At 39.2% G+C, this 20,484-nt stretch overlaps 1 protein-coding gene across 1 annotated transcript in view; it reads right to left on the reverse strand.

Moving 5' to 3' along the window:
* Window positions 1-11,502: 11,502 nt before the first annotated feature.
* FRRS1 (ferric chelate reductase 1) overlaps window positions 11,503-20,484 on the reverse strand; it is a 60,885-nt gene continuing 51,903 nt past the window's right edge. Inside the window, exons 15-16 of the mRNA XM_053592623.1 lie at window positions 12,141-12,202; window positions 11,503-12,061 (exon numbers count right to left, since the gene is read on the reverse strand). Of these exons, the coding sequence (XP_053448598.1) occupies window positions 11,969-12,061; window positions 12,141-12,202 (155 nt within the window). The 3' untranslated portion in view covers window positions 11,503-11,968. The remainder of the gene's footprint in view (window positions 12,062-12,140; window positions 12,203-20,484) is intronic.

Below are 20,484 nucleotides of genomic sequence, written 5' to 3' on the forward strand. Positions count from 1 at the left end.
AGGTTCAAATCGCTAGGTTCTTTCAGAAATACCCTGATTCCAGGTCCAAGAGACACCTTCCCTTTCATGGCTCTGCCTTGAGTTCAAGTGACCTGTCAAAACTAGAATTCCTTTGTAGCCCTGCCACCTTTAGGATTGAAGCTTCCGTTTTATTTTCACACAGTTTGCCCTTTGGTTGCAGGAGTCAAGGTCTCTTTAAACATTGCCATGGAGCTGTGTTGCTTTCTGGCATGCCCTGAGTTAATAGTTGGCTGATCTGAGCCTACATCTTCTTTTTTTTTTTTTCTACAGGCTTCTAAGGCAATTATCAAAAAAGCAGCCAACTTTACAGTATATGATGATACCTTTGCCCTTATCAGTTAAGTGTAGAGCTGCTGCATAACCCAACTCTTCTCTATCCACCTGTACATCCCAATCTAGTACAAGTGAGAGTCTTTGTAATTATAATAGTACAGTCTGCCAAAGGCTTCACCGTCCACTTATTATACTGCCTTCATTGCCCTCTGAGCAGTGAGTGGACAATCCAACTCCAGAGTCCCATCCTGAGTTTCTACTGTCTGGAGCCACCCATGGTTCCAATGAGCAGCAGAGGCTGAAATAGGACCAGGGCAGGAGTAGCTCATTTGAGAAGTGATCTTAGAAGCAGGAAAAACCCCACAGGAAAGAATGGTTAATAGCATGGTATAGAAGGAAGGCCAGTGTTCTGGGCAACAGGGATTCGATTCCACACTCTCAAAAAAATATACACAGAAAGCACTGAAAATTGCCTGAAGGAGAAGATGCTGGGACACTTGTCCACCAGCTCTGGTCCCTCATTGATTGAGGGTCATCCCTGAGAACATAAAATGCTCCACATTTCTGGGTTACACTTGTCGAGGGTCACATGGGCTCCTACAGCATTGGAGAAGGCACAGCTGGAAAGAAGAAAGTGCACACAGAGCATGCTCTGGACGACAGTGGCACCGTAAGCCCAGACAGGCTCAGAACCGTCCAGTGCAGCGATAGCTCTGCAGAAATGGACCAAGGGAACATTACCCACCTTGCTGTATAACCTGTCTGCCATGCTCTCTGTATAACCTTGGGCAAAAGCAACATCCCTGAACCTATTTTCTTATCTATAAAATGAGGTAAATGGCATATGCCTCACACAGTTGGAGGATTCAATTTGCGAAAGAAAAGTACCAAGTGTCCTGCTCAGTATCCAGTTTGTTGGCACCACGGTCGATGCCACCACACCCTGCATCATTTCAGATCTTGATGTTTTGTACGTTTACTGCTTATGTTAAGGTCAATGGGCCATTTCAAGTTAAGTGAAGTAGGAGAAATAAGTGAAGTGGAAGTTTAGAGAGAAATGGCTGGCTCAGCGACTCACACCTATAATCCTAGCCCTCTGGGAGGCTGAGGCTGGTGGATTGCTTGAGCTCAGGAGTTCAAGACCAGCCTGAGCAAGAGTGAAACCTGGTCTCTAAAAAATAGCCGGCAGGCTATTGTGGCTGGTGCCTGCCTACTTGGGAAGCTGAGGCAAGAGAATCACTTGAGCCCAGGAGTTTGAGGTTGCTGTGATCTGTGATGCCACAGCGCTCTACCCAAGGAGATGAAGTGAGATTCTGTCTCAAAAAAAAAAAAACAGTTTAGAGAAAAGTAAGTAATGTGAGAGTTAAGGATAACCACTCTACTTGTTGAAAGACTGTATTTCCCGAATTGAACTACCTTATCACCTTTGTTAGAAAATTAACCGACCTTCTAAGTGAGGGTCTACCTAGGATTCTCTGTCCTGTTCCATTCACCTATATATCTCCTGCAGCAATACCACAATTTTTAATAGTTTTTTGTAATAAATACTGAAATCAAGTAGGGCTAGGTCCTCCAATCTTATTTTCATAATAGACTTAAGGACAATTTTAGATTAACAGAAAAACTGAGAAGATAGCACAAAGTTAGCGCGTACCCTGCCCCATTTCCCATTATCAGCATCCTACATGTATAGCAAGGTACATTTGCAATAATTAATTACTATGGTGCTGACACACCATTATTGACTAAAATTTCATAGTTCATTCAGATTTCTTTAGTTGTTACCCCATGTCCTTTTTCTGTTCCAGGTTCCCAAATAGAAAACCACATTACTTTTAGTCGACTTGTCTCCTTAGGTCCTTTTGACTGTGACTCTTTTTCAGGCATTCCTTGTTTTTTGATGTTCTCAATAGTTTTGAAAATTATTAGGCAGATATTTTGTAGGATAGCCCTCTATTGCAAACCATCTTCTGTTTTTCCCATGATTAGACCCGGAGCATGGACTTGGGGGAGGAAAACTGCAGAGAGATGTGACTCTTTCATCACATCACATCAAAGGCACATACTTCAACAGGAGATGTTACCGTTGATGCTGATCGCCAGGCTGAAGGTGTGTCTGCAGTGTCGCTATAAAGTTGCTCTTTACCCCTCTGTATTTTGCACTCTTGGGAAAGGACGCTCAACGTGCAGCCTGTACTCAGGGAACCGAGAGGCTCCCTCTCCCTAAGGACAGCGCATCTGCATGGTCACTTAGAGTTCTCCAGCACAGATTTGTCTATTCTCTCTCATTTACTTACTTACTCAATGACGTATCTGAATCAGTTTGGACTCGTGGAGATCGACTTTACACTTGAGTTAGAAGCCAACACAATTTGCTGCTCAAATTATTCCAGCTTTGGCTGTAGAAAGCTCCAGATACCATGAGGCCTGCAACTTTATTCTTTCTTTTTCAAGATTGTTTTGGCTATTCACAATCTCTTGAGATTCGATTCAGACTTCCGCAAAGATAATTTTTTAATTAAGGACTATTTTGTTTTTCTCTATTTTTCTTAGATCAGTTTTGGTAATTTGTGTCTTTCAAGAAATCTTTTCATTTTGGTTTATTGACAAATAAACCAAATTTATTGGCAAAGTTATTAATAATATTTCCCATTATTTTAATGTCTGCAGGATCTGTAGCATCATCCCTTTTCATTCCTAATATACTTAATTTGCATCTTCTGTCTTTTCTTCATGACCATCTAGCTAAACGATTACCAATGAACTATATTGATTTTTATCAGGAATCAAATTTTGTTTCAGTAATTTTTCCCTTGAATGTCTACATTTTATATTTATTGATTTCTGCTCTTATCTTTATAGTTTCCTTCTCCCTACCTTGGGTGTAATTTATTGTTTCTTTCTTTCTTAAGGCAGAAACTTGGATTGGGATTTTAGATCTTTCTTTTCCCCTAAAGTAATCCATGAAGGCAGGCATTGTTTGCGAGAACTTTCAAGGAACACAGTTAAATACAGTCGCCCTTAGCCACATGTGGTTATTGAGCATTGAATCTAAGAACTAAATTTTAATTTAGGTAACTACATATGGCTAGTGGTGACTGTGTGTGACAATACAACACAACACACTGCTTTAACTGCATGTAACACATTTTGATGTGTGTCATTTTCATTTTAATTCTACTCAAACTGTTTCCCAAATTCTCTTACACATGGTTTAATTTATAAACATTTAAGAATGTCCAAGGCATCTTCTGGGTATTGATTTTTAATTTAACAGTGATCCAAACACATTCCATGATACTGAGTCATCTTTCATGACATGATATGTGCCCTATCTGGTGAATACACCATGAACACACAATTGAAAAAACTATATATTCCACAGTCACCCATGCATAGCGCAAATATCAGCTAAGCCAGGATGGCTGATACTGTTATTCAGACTTCTATGCCTATATTAATGTTTTTTCCAGTTGTTCTTTTAATTGTGTAGAGAGGAAATAATGAAATTTCTGATTATGATTGTGAAAATATCTACTCCTTCCTATAATTCTCTTTTAAAAAAAAGTCCGTACTGACCATACATACTGAGAGGGTCAACACCTTTTACAGTAGTCCCCCCCTTACCTGTGGTTTTGCTTTCAGCAGTTTCCGTTGCCCACAGTCAACTGTGACCCAAAACTATTCAATGGAAAATTCCAGAAATAAACAATTCATGGGTTCTAAATTGCACACCATTCTGAGTAGCCCGATAAAATCTTATGACATCCCACTCTATCCTGCCTGGGATGTGAATCACCCGTCTGTCCAGTGTGTCCACACTGTACACACCACCGGCCTGTTAGTCACTTGGCCACCTCTGCAGCCAGGTGGACTGTGGCTGCCTCTCAGGGTTTGTTTTCAAACTTTATTTTACTTAATAATGGCCCCAAAGTACAAGAGTAGTGACGCTGTCATATTGTTATAATTGTAACATTTTTATTATTAGCTATTTTTGTTCATCTCTTGCCACGCCTAATTTATAAATTAAATTTTATCATAGGTGTGGATTTACAGGAAGATGCATAATATACATTGTGTTCAGTACTTTTCACAGTTTCAGACATCTACTGGGGGGTCTTGGGACGTGGATAAGAGGGGACTGTATTTGCAGAGTTGAGAAGCCGTCATACCACTTGTGGTCTTTTGTGGCTTTCAGTTAGCGTAAATTTTTCAGGATTCACCCATGTTGTAGTGCACGCCAGCACTTTATTCCTTTTCCTTGCCAAATAATATTTCAGTGTATGAATACAGATTTTGTTTACCCATTTAGTTTGCTTCCACTTTTTTACTATTATGATTAATGCTACTATAAACAATTATATACTCATTTTGTTTATGGACATGTTTTTTATTTCTCTTGGATATACCTAGGAGAAGAATTGCTGGGGCATGACATAAGTCTCTGCTGGACACGCTGAGTAATTCCTACAATATTTTCCAAAATAGAAAACATTTTCTAGTCTCGCCAGCAACATACAAGTGTTCTGAACCCTCCACATCCTCCCCAACATTTATTACCTTTTTTAATCATACCCATGCATGTGGGTAAATAATGGTATCTCATTTTGGTTTTGATTTGCTTATCTCTAATGATTAACAATATCGAGCACTCTTTCATAAGCTTATTGCCCACTTGTAAATCTTCTTTAGAAAAATGTCTACTCAAACCATGTGCTGATTTTTAGGTAGATTATTTGTCTTCTTAATGACTTGTAAGAATTCTTTATATATTCTAGATACTAGTCTCTTCCAGGATTTGCAAGTATATTCTCCCAGTCTGTGAGTTGTCTTCACATTCTTGACCATGTCATTTGAAGTACAAAAGTCTTTAATTACAACAAAGTACAGTATATCAGGGTGGTTTTATTTTTTTTCAGCACTGTGCTTTTAGTATTATATCTAAGAAATTAATGCTTAACAAAAAGTCACAAAGATTTAGTCCTGTGCTTTCTTTCTTGTTGGAGGAGGGACTATTAAAAATTGCTTTAAATATTTCGTTGGGGAAGGGGACACCATACTTCTACTTAATGACAAAAAGTATTTTTGCCATAGCCTTTTATTAACATTAATCCACTCAGCAAGAATCTTGCCCTTAACTTGTTTCCAACAATGCCAACAGCATGCTGGGTAACACTGTAGACTTCCAGTTTTGCCCTGGTAACATTTGTGTGGTATGCTGTTTTGTACAGTACCCATTCCCTTCATGTCTACAATATCACTTTTCTCTCTTTTTTTTTTTTTTTTTTTTTGAGACAGAGTCTCGCTTTCTCACCCTGGGTAGAGTGCTGTGGTGTCACAGCTCACAGCAACCTCAGACAATTGGGCTTAAGTGATTCTCTTGCCTCGGCCTCCCAAGTAGCTGGCACTACAGGCACCCACCACAACACCTGACTATTTTTTGTTGCAGTTGTCATTGTTATTTTAGCTGACCTGGGCCAGGCTCAAACCCGCCAGCCTTTATGTATGTGGCTGGTGCCATAACCACTGTTCTACGGGCACGGAGCCCAATACCACCTTTCTTGGAGATTTGCATGTATGTGGCCAAAGGAAAATTCTATGATTTTTGGAAGGCCTAGAGAACATGTGTTGGGTGCCTCTCCTCTTTTCCTTAGTGTTAATCATTTTGGTGAATTACTGGAAGATGGTGCCTCCTGCCAAAAAGCCTATGTTTTCTTCTAAGTATTTTATGATTTGGCTCTTACATCAAGATCTATGATCAATTTTGAGTAAATTTTTACTTATAATGTGAGGTAGGAATTTTAATTCACTCTTTCGCTTATAGATATCCAGCAACAAAGCACCATTTGTTGAGAAGCCTATTCTTTCCTGCTCTGAATTGCAAAGGCATCCTGTCAAAAATAAATTTAACTTGTATCCTGCAACCTTACTAAATTCATTTACTACTTCTAGCAGCTGTTCAGCAGATTCCTCAGGATTTTCTAGACATGATCAGGCTATCAGTGGAAAGTACTAGTTCTACTTCTTTCTTTCCAATCTGGATGCCTTTTCTTTCTTTTTTTTGCCTAACGATACTTGCCAGAACCTGCAACACACCACTGATGCAAAGCAGTGAGAACAGATGCCCCTGTATTCTTCCTGATCACACAGGGAAAGTGTTCAGTCATTCACCATTTCTTAAATGTCTGTTATCAGACTGCATGTGTACAGGGGCAAGCAGGGGGCTTCAGGATCCCCTCTCCAGTGTTTCCCTGGATGGGATCACCCTCCCATCCTGACAGCTGCAGTTTCCCTACCATCTGTCTTCTGGTTTCCTATACCTGAAAAATGGCCATTTTTCCATTGGTTCCCTGCCTCCCAACTCTCTACTGACCACAACTGCCTTGAAGCTGAAAAGGGAAAAGGGGAGCTCACTCCACAGTTTACCTCCCTCCTCTGAGAGTGTACCTGTCACCAGACTCTTCCAACTTCCATTCACTCTCTGGGTCTTTAGGTGGCTGCTTTCTGGAGGAGGGTCAGCTGGGTAGGATCTTACCCAGACATTATTGGCAGTGCAAGCCAGATGTTTAGACAGTATAGTTTCAAGAAATTTGTTGTTGCTTTTGAGGGGGGGGGAGAGACAGAGTCTCACTCTATACCCTGGGTAGAGTGCCGTGGCATCTTCACTCACAGCAACCTCAAACTCTTGGGCTCAAATGATCCCCTTGCCTCAGCCTCCCAAGTAGCTGGGACTACAGGTGTGTGTTACCTTGCCCCGCTAGTTTTTCTATTTTTAGTAGAGACAGGATCTCACTCTTGCTCAGACTGGTCTCAAACTTCTGAGCTCAGGCAGTCCACCAGCCTCAGGCTCCCTGAGTGCTAGGATGACAGGCATGAGCCACTGCACCTAGCCCATGGTTTCAGAATTCTTATCCCAAGAATTTGATTACCATATTATCATTGTCTGATTGAAAAAAAAAAATTAATTAGTTTAGGGCCTCACAGGAATCCTAGAGCATAGTATAATTTCTTTCACATAAGAATAAGATATCACCCCCAAAATACACATATATATACTACTTAGTAAGTGCTCTAGAACCTTCTTCACCCCTAAACCAGAGACACATCCCTGGGTGTAATATGCAATTGCATTAACTTCTTTGACAGCAAGGTAAGAAATTAAACTGATACCATGTTTAGGGCTAGCAAAACTCCCAGATCTTTTTCACTCCAAGGTATCATCCAAAAAGAGCAACAACACAAATTTTCTTTTAACCTAGGTGAAAAAGTCACATAATATAAACTCTTCGAAAGTGGACAATTCAGTAGAATTTCTTATATTCACAACATTGTGCTACTATCACCTCTATCTATCTTTAATCACCCCAAAATAAAACCTTACACCCATTAATCAATTGCTCCCCATTTCCTTCGTCTTCCCTCTCCATGTTTGCCACCCACCCACTCACTTCCATCAATCTGCCTTCTGTCTCTACAGACTTACCTATCCTGGATATTTTATATAAACAAAATAGCACAGCATATGACCTTTTGTGGTCTGACTTCTTTTACTCAGCATAATGTTTTGAGGCTCATCCCTGTGACAACACAGCTCAGTACTTCATTCCTTTTTATGGCTGAACACTATTCTTTAATATTGTACGTATGCACCATTCATAAGAGTTGTTCCTATCATTTTGCTATTCTGAATAGTGCTACTATGAATATGACTTTTTTTCACCCTTTTTTATTGTGCTAAAAAATACATAATAATGGTAAATTGTATTAAGTGTATCATTCAATGCAGTAAGTACATTCACAGTGTTCTACGACCACCACTATCCATCTCCAGAACCTTTTCATTTTCCTCACCGAAGCTCTGATCCCATTAAACACTAATTTCCTATTCCCTTCTCCCCCTAGCTGCTGGTAATCACCATTCTATTTTCTGAATCTGTGAATTTGACTACTGTGGGTACCACAGATAAGTGGGATTATATAATAGTTGTCCTTTAGTCTAGTTTATTTAGCATAATTTTTCAATATGAACATCAAATTTTTTTATAAAATGAAAAGTATACATTTTGCATGCAACAACTGTTCAAGTTTATCACTGTAACCAGATGGGAAAGGCATCAACAATGTACAGAGCGTGCACTTTTTGCGGACATCACTTCATTCAATCTTCCCAGCTGATCTGTGAGATGAGCTTTAGAGATAAAGGAATGGGACCCCCCGAAGGTAAGTGACTTGTCCAAATCAACATGCACATTTGAGTCTTCTAACCCCCACTCCTTCTTTATCTACAGGATCGGCTGCCTCCCATCCAATTTATAAGGACAGCTAGGACAAGGAGAGACATACGTTGGATAGAGCCAGGGAAAGCTCCAAGGAGGAAAAAAAAAGAACTTGGGCCAGAACTTGATACACTAGCTTTTGTTAGGAAGAGAATAACACAGAGGGCATTTTAAGCTGGTCACCACCCGCGGGGACCTGGGTGCAGAAATGAGGTTGGTGGAGGTTAGGCAAGGAAGAAAAGAGCAGGATGTGCCTCTGAACAGTGACTATTCCAACCAACATGAAAAGAGCTGAGAAGAACCTTTTCTTTCATTTCCACCTATACTAGGACCTTTGTTCTTTTTTGGAACATGCATCACCGGAGTATACAGATAAACAGAATTGCAGCCAAAAGCCACATGTGCCCAGAGCTTCCACTGGGCATCTGCTTCATTTGTCTCTCCACACCGCATCCTAGATGCAGGGCAGGATGGGGAGGAAAACGGTGTCACTTAACCCACGTTAGCAAAACTCCTGACAAAGATCAAAGAAGCACTGCAGTGAATCTGCTCATTTATTTAATAACTCATGCTATAGACTACCTTTGCCCTAAGATTGGTTTCCACAGACCAGAAAATAATAAATGCATGCCACCCCCACCACAATTTTCTAGAAATTGTTTCATTTTTTTCAAAAAAAAAATTTATCTTTATTTTGTAGAGCATTTCCTCTTTAAGAAGGAAATGTATGATTTTGCTCACTGTTTTGGGCAACTTTGCTAAAGATATAAGGCATTTATTTTAAAAATCACTCCTATCAAAAGAAATAATATTTTTAAAGCTACCCAGATGGTTTATTACAAAAAGAAGAAAAACTGAGAGAAGTGAAGAAGAGGCAGCATAATTATAATTTGGTGAATCTGATGAAAAGCTGTGGTCTATTAGGATTAAATGACAAATGTCTGGGCACTGGTGGCTCGTGCCTATAATTCCAGGACGCTAAGAGGCAAAGGCAAGAGGATTGCTTGAGCTCAAGAGTTTGAGACCAGCATGAGCAAGAGCAAAACCCTATCTCTACCAAAAATAGAAAATTAGCTGAGAATTGTAGCACCTGGCTACTCAGGAGGCTGAGGCAGGAGACTCGCTTGAGCCCAGGAGTCTGAGGTTGTAGTGAGTTATGATGGCACCACTATACTCTACCTGAGACACAGAGCAAAACTCTGTCTCAAAAATAAAAAAATTAAAAACTAAATGACAAAGGTTTCTATGGACAACACTGTTTGTCAGTTGATTAAGTATCAAAATAGTGCCAACACGTGAATCAATAAAAAAGTTAAACTATCTTAGGCCCAACACTGGAAATCCAGCAAGTTCACATACAGCAGAATCTCTATAAGATGACCACCCAAGGGACTATAAGGAATTGGTCAACATACAGAGGTGGTTAACATAAGGAACTAGGCATGTCCAGTCTATGAAAAATTAGGTCAACTTAAGGAGGTGGTCAACTATGGAGGTTTCACTATATTTGAAAACCAAACACATCAAGGCTCATCTTTCCCTTAAAAGAAGTTTTCCTTGTCAGATACAGAATATAGCCTATTAGGAGAAATTTTCAACCTTTAAGTCCCTTATAACAGAAAACTGGAGAAAATATTTGAGTAATATTTAATTTGCTATATTGGATGGGTTTGTTTTGTTTTGTTTTGTGAGAGTCTCACTTTGTTGGCCCTGGTAGAGTGCTGTGGCATCAGAGCTCACAGCAACCTCAAACTCTTGGGCTCAAGTGATTCTCTTGCCTCAGCCTCCTGAGTAGCTGGGCCTATAGGTGCCTGCCACAATGCCCAGCTAAAGATAGATGAAGTTTTTGTTTTTTTTTAAATAAAGACATTCAAAATGAAAGTTTAGACTATAAATACTATGGCACATACAGAATATGAACATAGAAAGTTCATATCTAAACCATAAGCCACTTAGTGATAAACACCAATATAATAAACAAAAACAAAATTTCTATATCATTCTACTCAGTAAAATATGTAGGATACACAGGTGAGGCTATTATTTACATCATATAAAAATTAGGTTCTTGGACCAACCAGAAACTATAACATAATCAAAAAGAATACCTAAAAAAATAAAGTATGACTCCCTAAACAAAATTTTTTAAATGTCCAATTTTGTTTGTTTCCTTGCCCTGAAAGAGTTGTGTTCTTTTGTTACAGGGTCAGGGGAATGCAAAAGGAAATACCAAACAATTATGAATAATCATGGTAAGAAAACAAACGAATAAAACTAAATAATCACAACATCAATCCCTAATTTGAGTTTCTAACCCATAACCTGACCCCAAAACAAATGCAAAAATTTTTCAAATAAAGATTAAAAAGGAATTTAAGAGAGCAGTCACCCCATGATGTTATTACCCAAGTACTAAAAATGAATCAGCACAAGGAAACAGGAACAAAGCCGTACATACCTCAGTATTACAGCACCACCCACTGGCTAGAAGTGCTCATAGCAACTGTGAGACAACCATAAAACAGAACATAACTAATGGTCTACAAAGGAAAACACACTAACTATTCTGATTCATTAGAGCATCAGGAATGTCTAACAAAACAGAAATGCCCATATCATTTTATTTTTACAAATAAAGAGCATATTTGTTAGATACATTCACAAGGGTGAGTTTTATCAATTTTGAAACGTAAGTCTACATATGCTATAAGGACTTAAATGTTACAGTCAAAACAACATATAGCACACCATTTTAGCTCTGCAGCTGAATATATAAAGAAGGCTGTAAACAAAAGATGAATACTTGCATTTAATTTCTGAGAAAGAAACTGTGATATTAATAATATGTTTAAATGTCAATAAAACCCACAATCATGTCATACCCAACTTCCACCTTTTACCAGAGAAGTAACAAAGAACAAATGTGTCCAAAACTAGGCTGAAAAACAGTTTCTATTTAAAAATTCCAAAGACCATTCAGATAAACAAGTACAAATAGATGTTTCTTGAAGTAACACAGCAGCTCTGTAGTTCAATATATGTATATATACCTTAATACAATCTCCTTTTTATCCTGATAACATCCGTTTTGTTTTTCTAAATCATTCTTATTTATTCTCTAAAAGGCTAACATTCTTAAAATCTTGGCATTGAATATTTAAGAGTCACTTCTCCTCAAATACACCCTTAAGGGCCAGAATTACATATAACAGTCTGACATCAGCTGATAGTCTATATGACCCTCTTGACTGTTGACTTCAGAATTCCTCTGGAGACATGGCCCTAATTCTTCAAATTAGAATTCATAAATGTGTCCCAGGCAGTCAGTACAGCCTTTAAGTTTCTTTGTGTTGATGATGATTATCACATGGCCCACAAAATCCAAGGTCTTCACTTCCTCATAGATGGTTGATTGCAGATAAGAATATGATGAGAAAAGTCACATTCCCACAAACATAAATTGTCAATACTGCCTTTTTAAAAGTATGACCCTGAAAAAAGAAATTTGAGATATGAGAAAAAAGTACTACCATGAAGTTTATGTCCACAAAGAAGAAAAAAAGGACTTACCTCTGCTTCGGCTATAGTCCTGGACTGAATGATCTGAATTCTAACATCATCCCATATTTCAACTGTCAAGAATAATAACATAAGTTTATAAGAATGGTATTATGCAAGTAAACTAATTTTTAAAAATTATCTGATTTGTAGTGTTCATCAATTTTCAGGTCGCAAATTCTGCCACTTCAAGCTACTAAATGTTGAAAACTTTCTAAATACTTAGCACTCTCACAAACTGGGACAAACCAGCTGTAACACATTATTTGTCAAATGACTTAAATAAGCCCTTTTTCTAGACAATAAATACCACCTCAAAGTCCACACCTTGTTTTTTGGGTTTTTTAACTGACAAATAAAAATTGTAGATATGCAGAGTATATAACATGATGTCTCAATATGTGTATACATTGTAGAATGGCTAACTCAAGTTCATTAACATATGATAACTATCCAAGTTATTGTGTCACAGCTCACAGCAACCTCAAACTCCTGGGGTCAAATGATCCTCTTACCTCAGCCTCACAGGTAGCAAGGACCACAGGCGCCCACCATAATACCTGACTATTTTTAGAGACAGGATCTCATTCTTACTCAGGCTGGACTCAAACTCCTGAGCTCAAGCAATCTGCCATCTTAGCCTCCCAGAGTGCTAGGATCACAAGTGTGAGCCACCACACCTGGCCCAAGAACATAGGAATTTTAAACAGTAACCCATAATTGAGTGGTCTTCAACATCTCCATGGATATAACCCTCAAGAACTAAAAATGATGGTGCAGATACTTATTACTCAGCTCCTAAAAGTCCCCCAGGCTCCTGTGTTCACAACATATACATGGACAATGAACAGTTTTTGTTTCTAAGAAGGCTAGCTTCACTCATTTTGAGGACCGAAAACCAGATAGGAGACAGACAACACGAAACTAAGTTTAAATCTCACCCATTCTCTACTAATGTCTCCACTCCTAATGGTGGCTGTAGGTATCTTGACCCTGCTTGGCCCTAGAGAGCACAGGCAAGTCCTTCCTTCCTGGCTTGCTCACCAACTAGCTGCATATCTATGCACATGGCTACTGAAGGGATAGAACAAGGTAAATGTGAAAAATAGATAAAATTTTCTGTAGCTCTTCCCTGTGGTGACTGTGAGTCTCTTCTTCCTCATCTCAAGGTTCCCTTGGCTCCAGGCATTCAGAATTCCCGGTCCCTACTGCATCCAACTGAGACCAGCATACAAAGTGAAAATAGTTACCAAGAAGACTTTGTCTCTAAAACCTAAAATACTTCCTTTATATTTTACTCACAAATTCTCATACTAAGCAATGTTTAAAAAAAAAAAAACAGAAAATTTCCACAATTTCTACCACCAACTGAATAATCAATTATAACAAGAAGTTTTAATGAGCTGCCAGGTAATAGTCAACCATTAGTATCAAGAAACTAATGGAGGCGGAGGCAAGATGGCCAACTGAAGCCATCTTTCCAAAGAGAGGCTCCTGTCCAGAAGGAGAGTTAAAAGACAGAAGTTTAGCAAGTAAGCTGATGTTTTGGAGCTGAGCCAGGAAAGAAGGTTGAAGAATACACATCAACCCTGCTGAGGCAAGCTGTGACCCCAAGGATACAAACCAAAGGTACAAAATCCATCGCCAAGTGGACGGGAGTCCCCTCCCCCATGAGAACAGCTCGCAATATACTTTCTACAAATAAGCAAGCAGAGTACAAACATCCTCCCATTTTATCCCACAGCAGAGACCCACTAAACACTGGACCTCCTTCCCCTACTAGGGTGCCATGGTACTCTCCTGCCAGGCATAAAACTGTATATATTCTCTACCTGCAATTCTGAACTCCCAGAACTCCCCTCCACTCTCACCCCAAGGTCTGGAAGCCTGTCCCCCATGAAGTCCAGATTCTTGGGCATTTTCTCAAAAGGTGTGGACAGGGCGTGGGCTGTTGCAGGTCTGTGCTGATTCTGAAGCATATGGGAAGGAGAAGACGGTGGTCTGAAGGAACCATATGGGAGAGGGAGAGGTGGTACCCCACAGCACAGAGCAGCATCAGCAGCAGCGGGAACAATAGGGCTCACACCCCTGGGGATATTTAGGAGAGACACTCCCTGACTCTCTGGGACACTGGCGGAACAGATCAGGGACAGCAACATAGGCCCCATGAGCAAAGGGTATGCCTGAAGCAGTACCTGCCTGGGCTGGGAGTGGTGGGGACAGAGAATAGTTTTTGATTATCTGATTTGTAGTGTTCATCAATTTTCAGGTCGCGCAGAGACAGCATACTCCCAGGACATGGCTGAGCCAGAAGGACTGCTTTAGTAAGCCTAAGAAGCACCTGTACCTCAGGGGAACATAGCTGAGACAAAGGCAGGTAGGCAGAGGCTGGAACTCAGAGGCAAGTGTGAGCTCTAGCTGCACCTGCCCCAACACAGAGTATAGCTGAGGCAGATACACCAGCTCTGGGCAGTGGCACAGACCAGGGCTGAGTCAAAGTTTCTGTGAACTCAAACAGAGCCTAGTCCTCAGGGGAATATAGCCAGGACAGAATCACAAATTCTGCAAAAATATAAGTGTCAGCAACATCAATCAGGGGCACGGCTGGAACTGAGTGAACTGCCCCAGCTTCCATTAATGACCCAAGGTTGTCAGGCCTTAGTCCCCCCACCAGATGGTTGCAGAGTGTGGATGCCTGGCCGAGGAGACATAGATCTCCCTGTGACTCAGGCAGGCACAAAACCCTGGAGCATCTGCTCATTGGAGGGAACTGGGTCACAGCCCTCCAGGGTTACCAGTGACTGGGTGTGACAGAAGCGCAAGGTGGGGAGGAAGCATCAACCTTCCCAGACTAATTCATTTGCTGGGTTATCCTTCTGACTCCCCAGAACACCAGAACAAATCATACTCAAGCTGCCAGCAGACTCATGCTATTTAGTTGCTGGACACCGCGAGTGCTGGAACTCTTCCACTTGAGACCAGATGCTGACTGGGACAATTGATTTGGATCTCTCATACTGGACTAATCACCCAAGGACTATCCAAAGTGGTACCCTGGGTGTGTGGTTGTGGGAAGGTTTGATTTTCCTTTTCCAGTTGTTGCCTGTGGGGGGCAGGGTGACTTAATTGCTGGTATTTCTCTACAGCTGATACTTCAACCCAGAGTAACTGATTCACTAGGATAGGACATAGACCAGCTGAAAACAAGACAGAGCCACTTAGACACACAACAGTAAGTAAGCCACCAGTGACTCAGGCCATAGCACTATATGGGGTCCTTTGCAAAGTTCTAGGGGAAAAGGTACAGACATCAAGCCCAGCTTCTGGGCAAAGGGCTGGTTAATCACTACTCCAGGATCCCCCCAACCCAACTTCAGTTTATCTGTTCATCTAGCCAAATGGTATAAAATAATCATGGGGCAGAATCAGCAGAAACACTCTGGTAACATGAATAACCAGAGTATATCAATTCCCCCAAGGAATGATATGGCGGACACAACTGAAGATCCCATTCATAAACAAACGGCTGAGATGTCAGAAATCAAATGCAGAATTTGGATTGCAAATAAGATTAATAGAATGGAGGTAAAGTAGGAATTAGAAATTCAAGGAGCATTTCAAAAGTTGGCTCAAGAATTCAATGAATTCAAAGACAAAATCACCAAAGATTTTGACACATTGAGACAAGAATTTGCAGCCCTCAAAGATCTGAGAAATACAGTAGAATCCCTCAGTAACAGAATGAAGCAAGCAGAAGAAAGGATTTCTGACATTGAAGACAAAACTTTTGAACACTCCCAAATGCTCAAAGAGGAAGACAAATGGAGAGCAAAAATGGATCATTCTCTCAGAGAGCTCTGGGTAATTCAAAGAAAACTAATATTCACTTGATAGGAATTCCTGAAGGTGATGGGGTGGCTTCACAAGGCACAGAGACCTTTTTTCATGAGATTATGAAGGAGAACATTCCAGACACTCCAAGAGCTTATGAAATTCAGATAGCAGACAGTTTCAGAACCCTAGCACGACTCAGCTCAAATAAGAAATCTCCTAGGCACATCGTAATTAACTTCACTAAAGTTAATATGAAGGAGAAAATTCGGAAAGCAGCCAGACGTAAGAAAACTATAACCTACAAGGGGAAGAACATTAGAATGACTGACGATCTCCCTGCTGAAACTTTTCAAGCTAGAAGAGGGTGGTCATCAACCTTTAATCTCCTAAAACAAAATAACTTTCAACCCAGGATCCTGTATCCAGCTAAACTGAGTTTCATTTATGATGGAGAAATTAAATACTTTAATGACATTGACATGTTGAAGAAATTTGCCATAACTAAACCAGCTCTCCAGGACATTCTCAGACCTGTCCTCCATAATGACCAGCGTGATCCTCCACCACAAAAGTAAACTCACTCAGAAACTTTTGATCAAATTCACCATTCCACAGTGGTGAAAGAATTAAAAATGTCCACTGGACTTCCAAAAAACTCGATACCCAAAATTCTACCCGGCTTATCAATATTCTCCATTACTGTGAATGGCTTAAACTGTCCTCTAAAAAGGCACAGGTTGGCTGATGGGATACAAAAACTCAGGCCAGATATCTGCTGAATAAAAGAATTTCATCTTACCTTAAAAGATAAATATAGACTCAGGGTGAAGGGTCATCAGGCAAATGGAAATGAGAAAAAAACAGGTGTTGCAATTTTATTCATGGATACAATAGTATTTAAACCAACAAAAGTAAGGAAGAATAAGGATGGTCACTTCATATTTGTCTCTCTCAACATGATGAGATTTCAATTATTAACATTTATTCACCCAACCAGAATGTACCTCAATTTATAAGACAGACTCTAACAGACACAAGCAACTTGATTTCCTCCAGCTCCATAATAGTCAGAGATTTTAACACTCCTTTGGCAGTGTTGGATAGATCCTCCAATAAGAAGGTAAGCAAATAAATTTTAAACTTAACCATGCAACATTTGGATTTAACAGACATCTACAGAACATTTCATCCTAACAAAACTGAATACACATTCTTCTCATCAGTCCACAGAACTTACTCCAAAATTGACCACATCTTAGGTCACAAGTCTAACCTCAGCAAATTTTAAAAAATAGAAATTATTTCTTGCATCTTCTCAGACCATCATGGAATAAAACTTGAACTCAGTAACAACAGAAATCCTCATACTCATACAAAAACATGGAAGCTAAACAACCTTATGCTGAATGATAGCTGGATCACAGATGAGATTAAGAAGGAAATTACCAAATTTTTGAAACAAAACGATAATGAAGACACGAATTATCAGAACCTCTGAGATACCGCAAAGGCAGTCCTAATAGGGACTTCCTCAAGAGAACTGAAAGAGAGGAACTTAACAACTTAATGGGACATCTCAAGCAACTGGAAAAGGAAGAACATTCCAATCCCAAACCCAGCAGAGGAAAAGAAATAACCAAAATTAGAGCAGAATTAAATGAAATTGAAAACAAAAGGATTATACAACAGATCAAAAAATCAAAAAGTTGGTTTTTTGAAAAGGTCAACAAAATAGATAAACCTTTGGCTAACCTAACCAGGAAAAAAAGAATAAAATCTCTAATTTCATCAATCAGCAATGGTAATGATGAAATAACAACAGATTCCTCAGAAATTCAAAAAAATTCTTAATAAATATTACAAGAAACTTTATTCTCAGAAATATGAAAATATGAAGGAAATTGACCAATACTTGGAAGCACGCCACCTTCCTAGACCTAGCCAGAATCAAGTGGAAATGTTGAACAGGCCTATATCAAGTTCTGAAATAGCATCAATTATACAAAATCTCCCTAAAAAGAGAAGCCTGGGACAAAATGGCTTTATGTCAGAATTCTACCAAACCTTTAAAGAGTAACTAGTACCTATATTACTCAACCTCTTCCAAAATATTGAAAAAGAAGAAATACTACCCAACACATTCTATGAAGCAAACATCACCTTGATCCCCAAACCAGGAAAACACCCAACAAGAAAAGAAAATTATAGACCAATATCACTAATGAATATTGATGCAAAAAATATTCAACAAGATCCTAACAAACAGAATCCAGCAACACATAAAACAAATTATACACCATGACCAAGTAGGCTTTATCCCAGGGTCTCAAGGCTGGTTCAATATACGTAAATCTATAAATATAATTCATCACATAAACAAATTAAAAAACAAAGACCATATGATTCTCTCAATTGATGCAAAAAAAGCTTTTGATAATATCCAGCATCCTTTCATGATCAGAACACTTAAGAAAATTGGTATAGAAGGGACATTTCTTAAACTAATAGAGGCCATCTACAGCAAACCCACAGCCAATATTATATTGAATGGACTTAAATAGAAATCATTTCCACTCATATCAGGAACGAGGCAAGGTTGCCCATTGTCTCCACTGCTTTTTAACACTGTAATGGAAATCTTAGCCATTGCAATTAGGGAAGAAAAGGCGATCAAGGGTATCTACATAAGGTCAGAAGAGATCAAACTTTCACTCTCCAGAGATGATATGATTGTATATCTGGAAAACACCAGGAATTCTACTACAAAACTTTTAGAAGTGATCAAAGAATACAGCAGCATCTCAGGTTACAAAATCAACACTCATAAATCTGTAGCCTTTATACATGCCAACAATAGTTAAGCTGAAAAATCAGTCAGGGACTCTATTCCTTTCACAGTAGTGCCAAAGAAGATGAAATATTTGGGAATTTATCTGACAAAGGATGTGAAAGATCTCTATAAAGAGAACTATGAAACTCTAAGAAAAGAAATAGCTGAAGATATTAACAAATGAGAAAACATACCATGCTCATGGCTCAGAAGAATCAACATTGTTAAAATGCCCATACTACCCAAAGCAATATACAATTTTAATGCAATCCCTATTAAAGTTCCACTGTCATACTTTAAAGATCTCCAAAAAATAATACTTCATTTTATATAAATCAGAAAAAAACCTTGAATAGCCAAGACATTACTCAGAAATAAAAACACAGCAGGAAGAATTATGCTACCAGACCTCAGACTATACCATAAATCGATAGTGATCAAAACAGCATGGTACAGGCACAAAAACAGAGGTAGATGTATGGAACAGAATAGAGAACCAAGAGATGAACCCAGCTACTTACCGTTATTTGATCTTTGACAAGCCAATTAAAAATACTCAGTGGGGAAAAGATTCCCTATTTAACAAATAGTGCTGGGGGAACTGGCTGGCAACCTGTAGAAGACTGAAACTGGACCCACATCTTTCACCATTAAGATAGACTCTCACTGGATTAAAGATTTAAACTTAAGACATGAAAGTATAAAAATACTAGAAGAAAGTGCAGGGAAAACTCTTGAAGAAATTGGTCTGGGCGAATATTTTATGAGGAGGACCCCCCAGACAATTGAAGCAGCTTCAAAAATACACTACTGGGACCTGATCAAACTAAAAAGCTTATTGCACAGTAAGTAAAGCAAGCAGACAGCCCTCAGAATGGGAGAAGATATTTGCAGGTTATGTCTCCAACAAAGGTTTAATAACCAGAATCCACAGAGAACTCAAACATATTAGCAAGAAAAGAACAAGTGATCCCATCACAGGCTGTGCAAGGGACTTGAAGAGAAACTTCTCTGAAGAAGACAGGTGCACAGCCTACAGACATATGAAAAAATTATCATCCTTAATCATCAGAGAAATGCAAATCAAAACTACTTTGACAGCTACTCGGGAGGCTGAGGCAAGAGAATAGCTTAAGCCCAGAAGTTGGAGGTTGCTGTGAGCTGTGTGAGGCCACGGCACTCTACTGGGGCCATAAAGTAAGACTCTGTCTCTACAAAAAAAAAAAAAAAAAAACTACTTTGAGATACCATCCAACTCCAGTAAGATTATCCCATATCACAAAATTCGAAAACCAGAGATGTTGGCCTGGATGTGGAGAAAAGGGAACACTTCTACAATGCTGGTGGGAATGCAAAATAATATGTTCCTTTTGGAAAGATGTTTGGAGAACCCTTAGAGATCTAAAAATAGACCTGCCATTCAATCCTCCAGAAGACCAAAAATCACATTATAACAAAGATATTTGTACCAGAATGTTTATTTCAGCCCAACTCATAATTGCTAAGTCCTGGAAGAAGCCCAAGTGCCCATTGACCCATCAAATGGATTAATAAATTGTGGTATATGTACACCACGTAATATTATGCAGCCTTAAAGAAAGATGGAGACTTTACCTCTTACATGTTTACATGGATGGAGTTGGAACATATTCTTCTTAGCAAAGTATCTCAAGAATGGAAGAAAAAGTATCC

The sequence above is a fragment of the Nycticebus coucang genome, chromosome 5 (genome assembly GCF_027406575.1).
Source record: "Nycticebus coucang isolate mNycCou1 chromosome 5, mNycCou1.pri, whole genome shotgun sequence".
Lineage (NCBI taxonomy): Eukaryota > Metazoa > Chordata > Mammalia > Primates > Lorisidae > Nycticebus > Nycticebus coucang.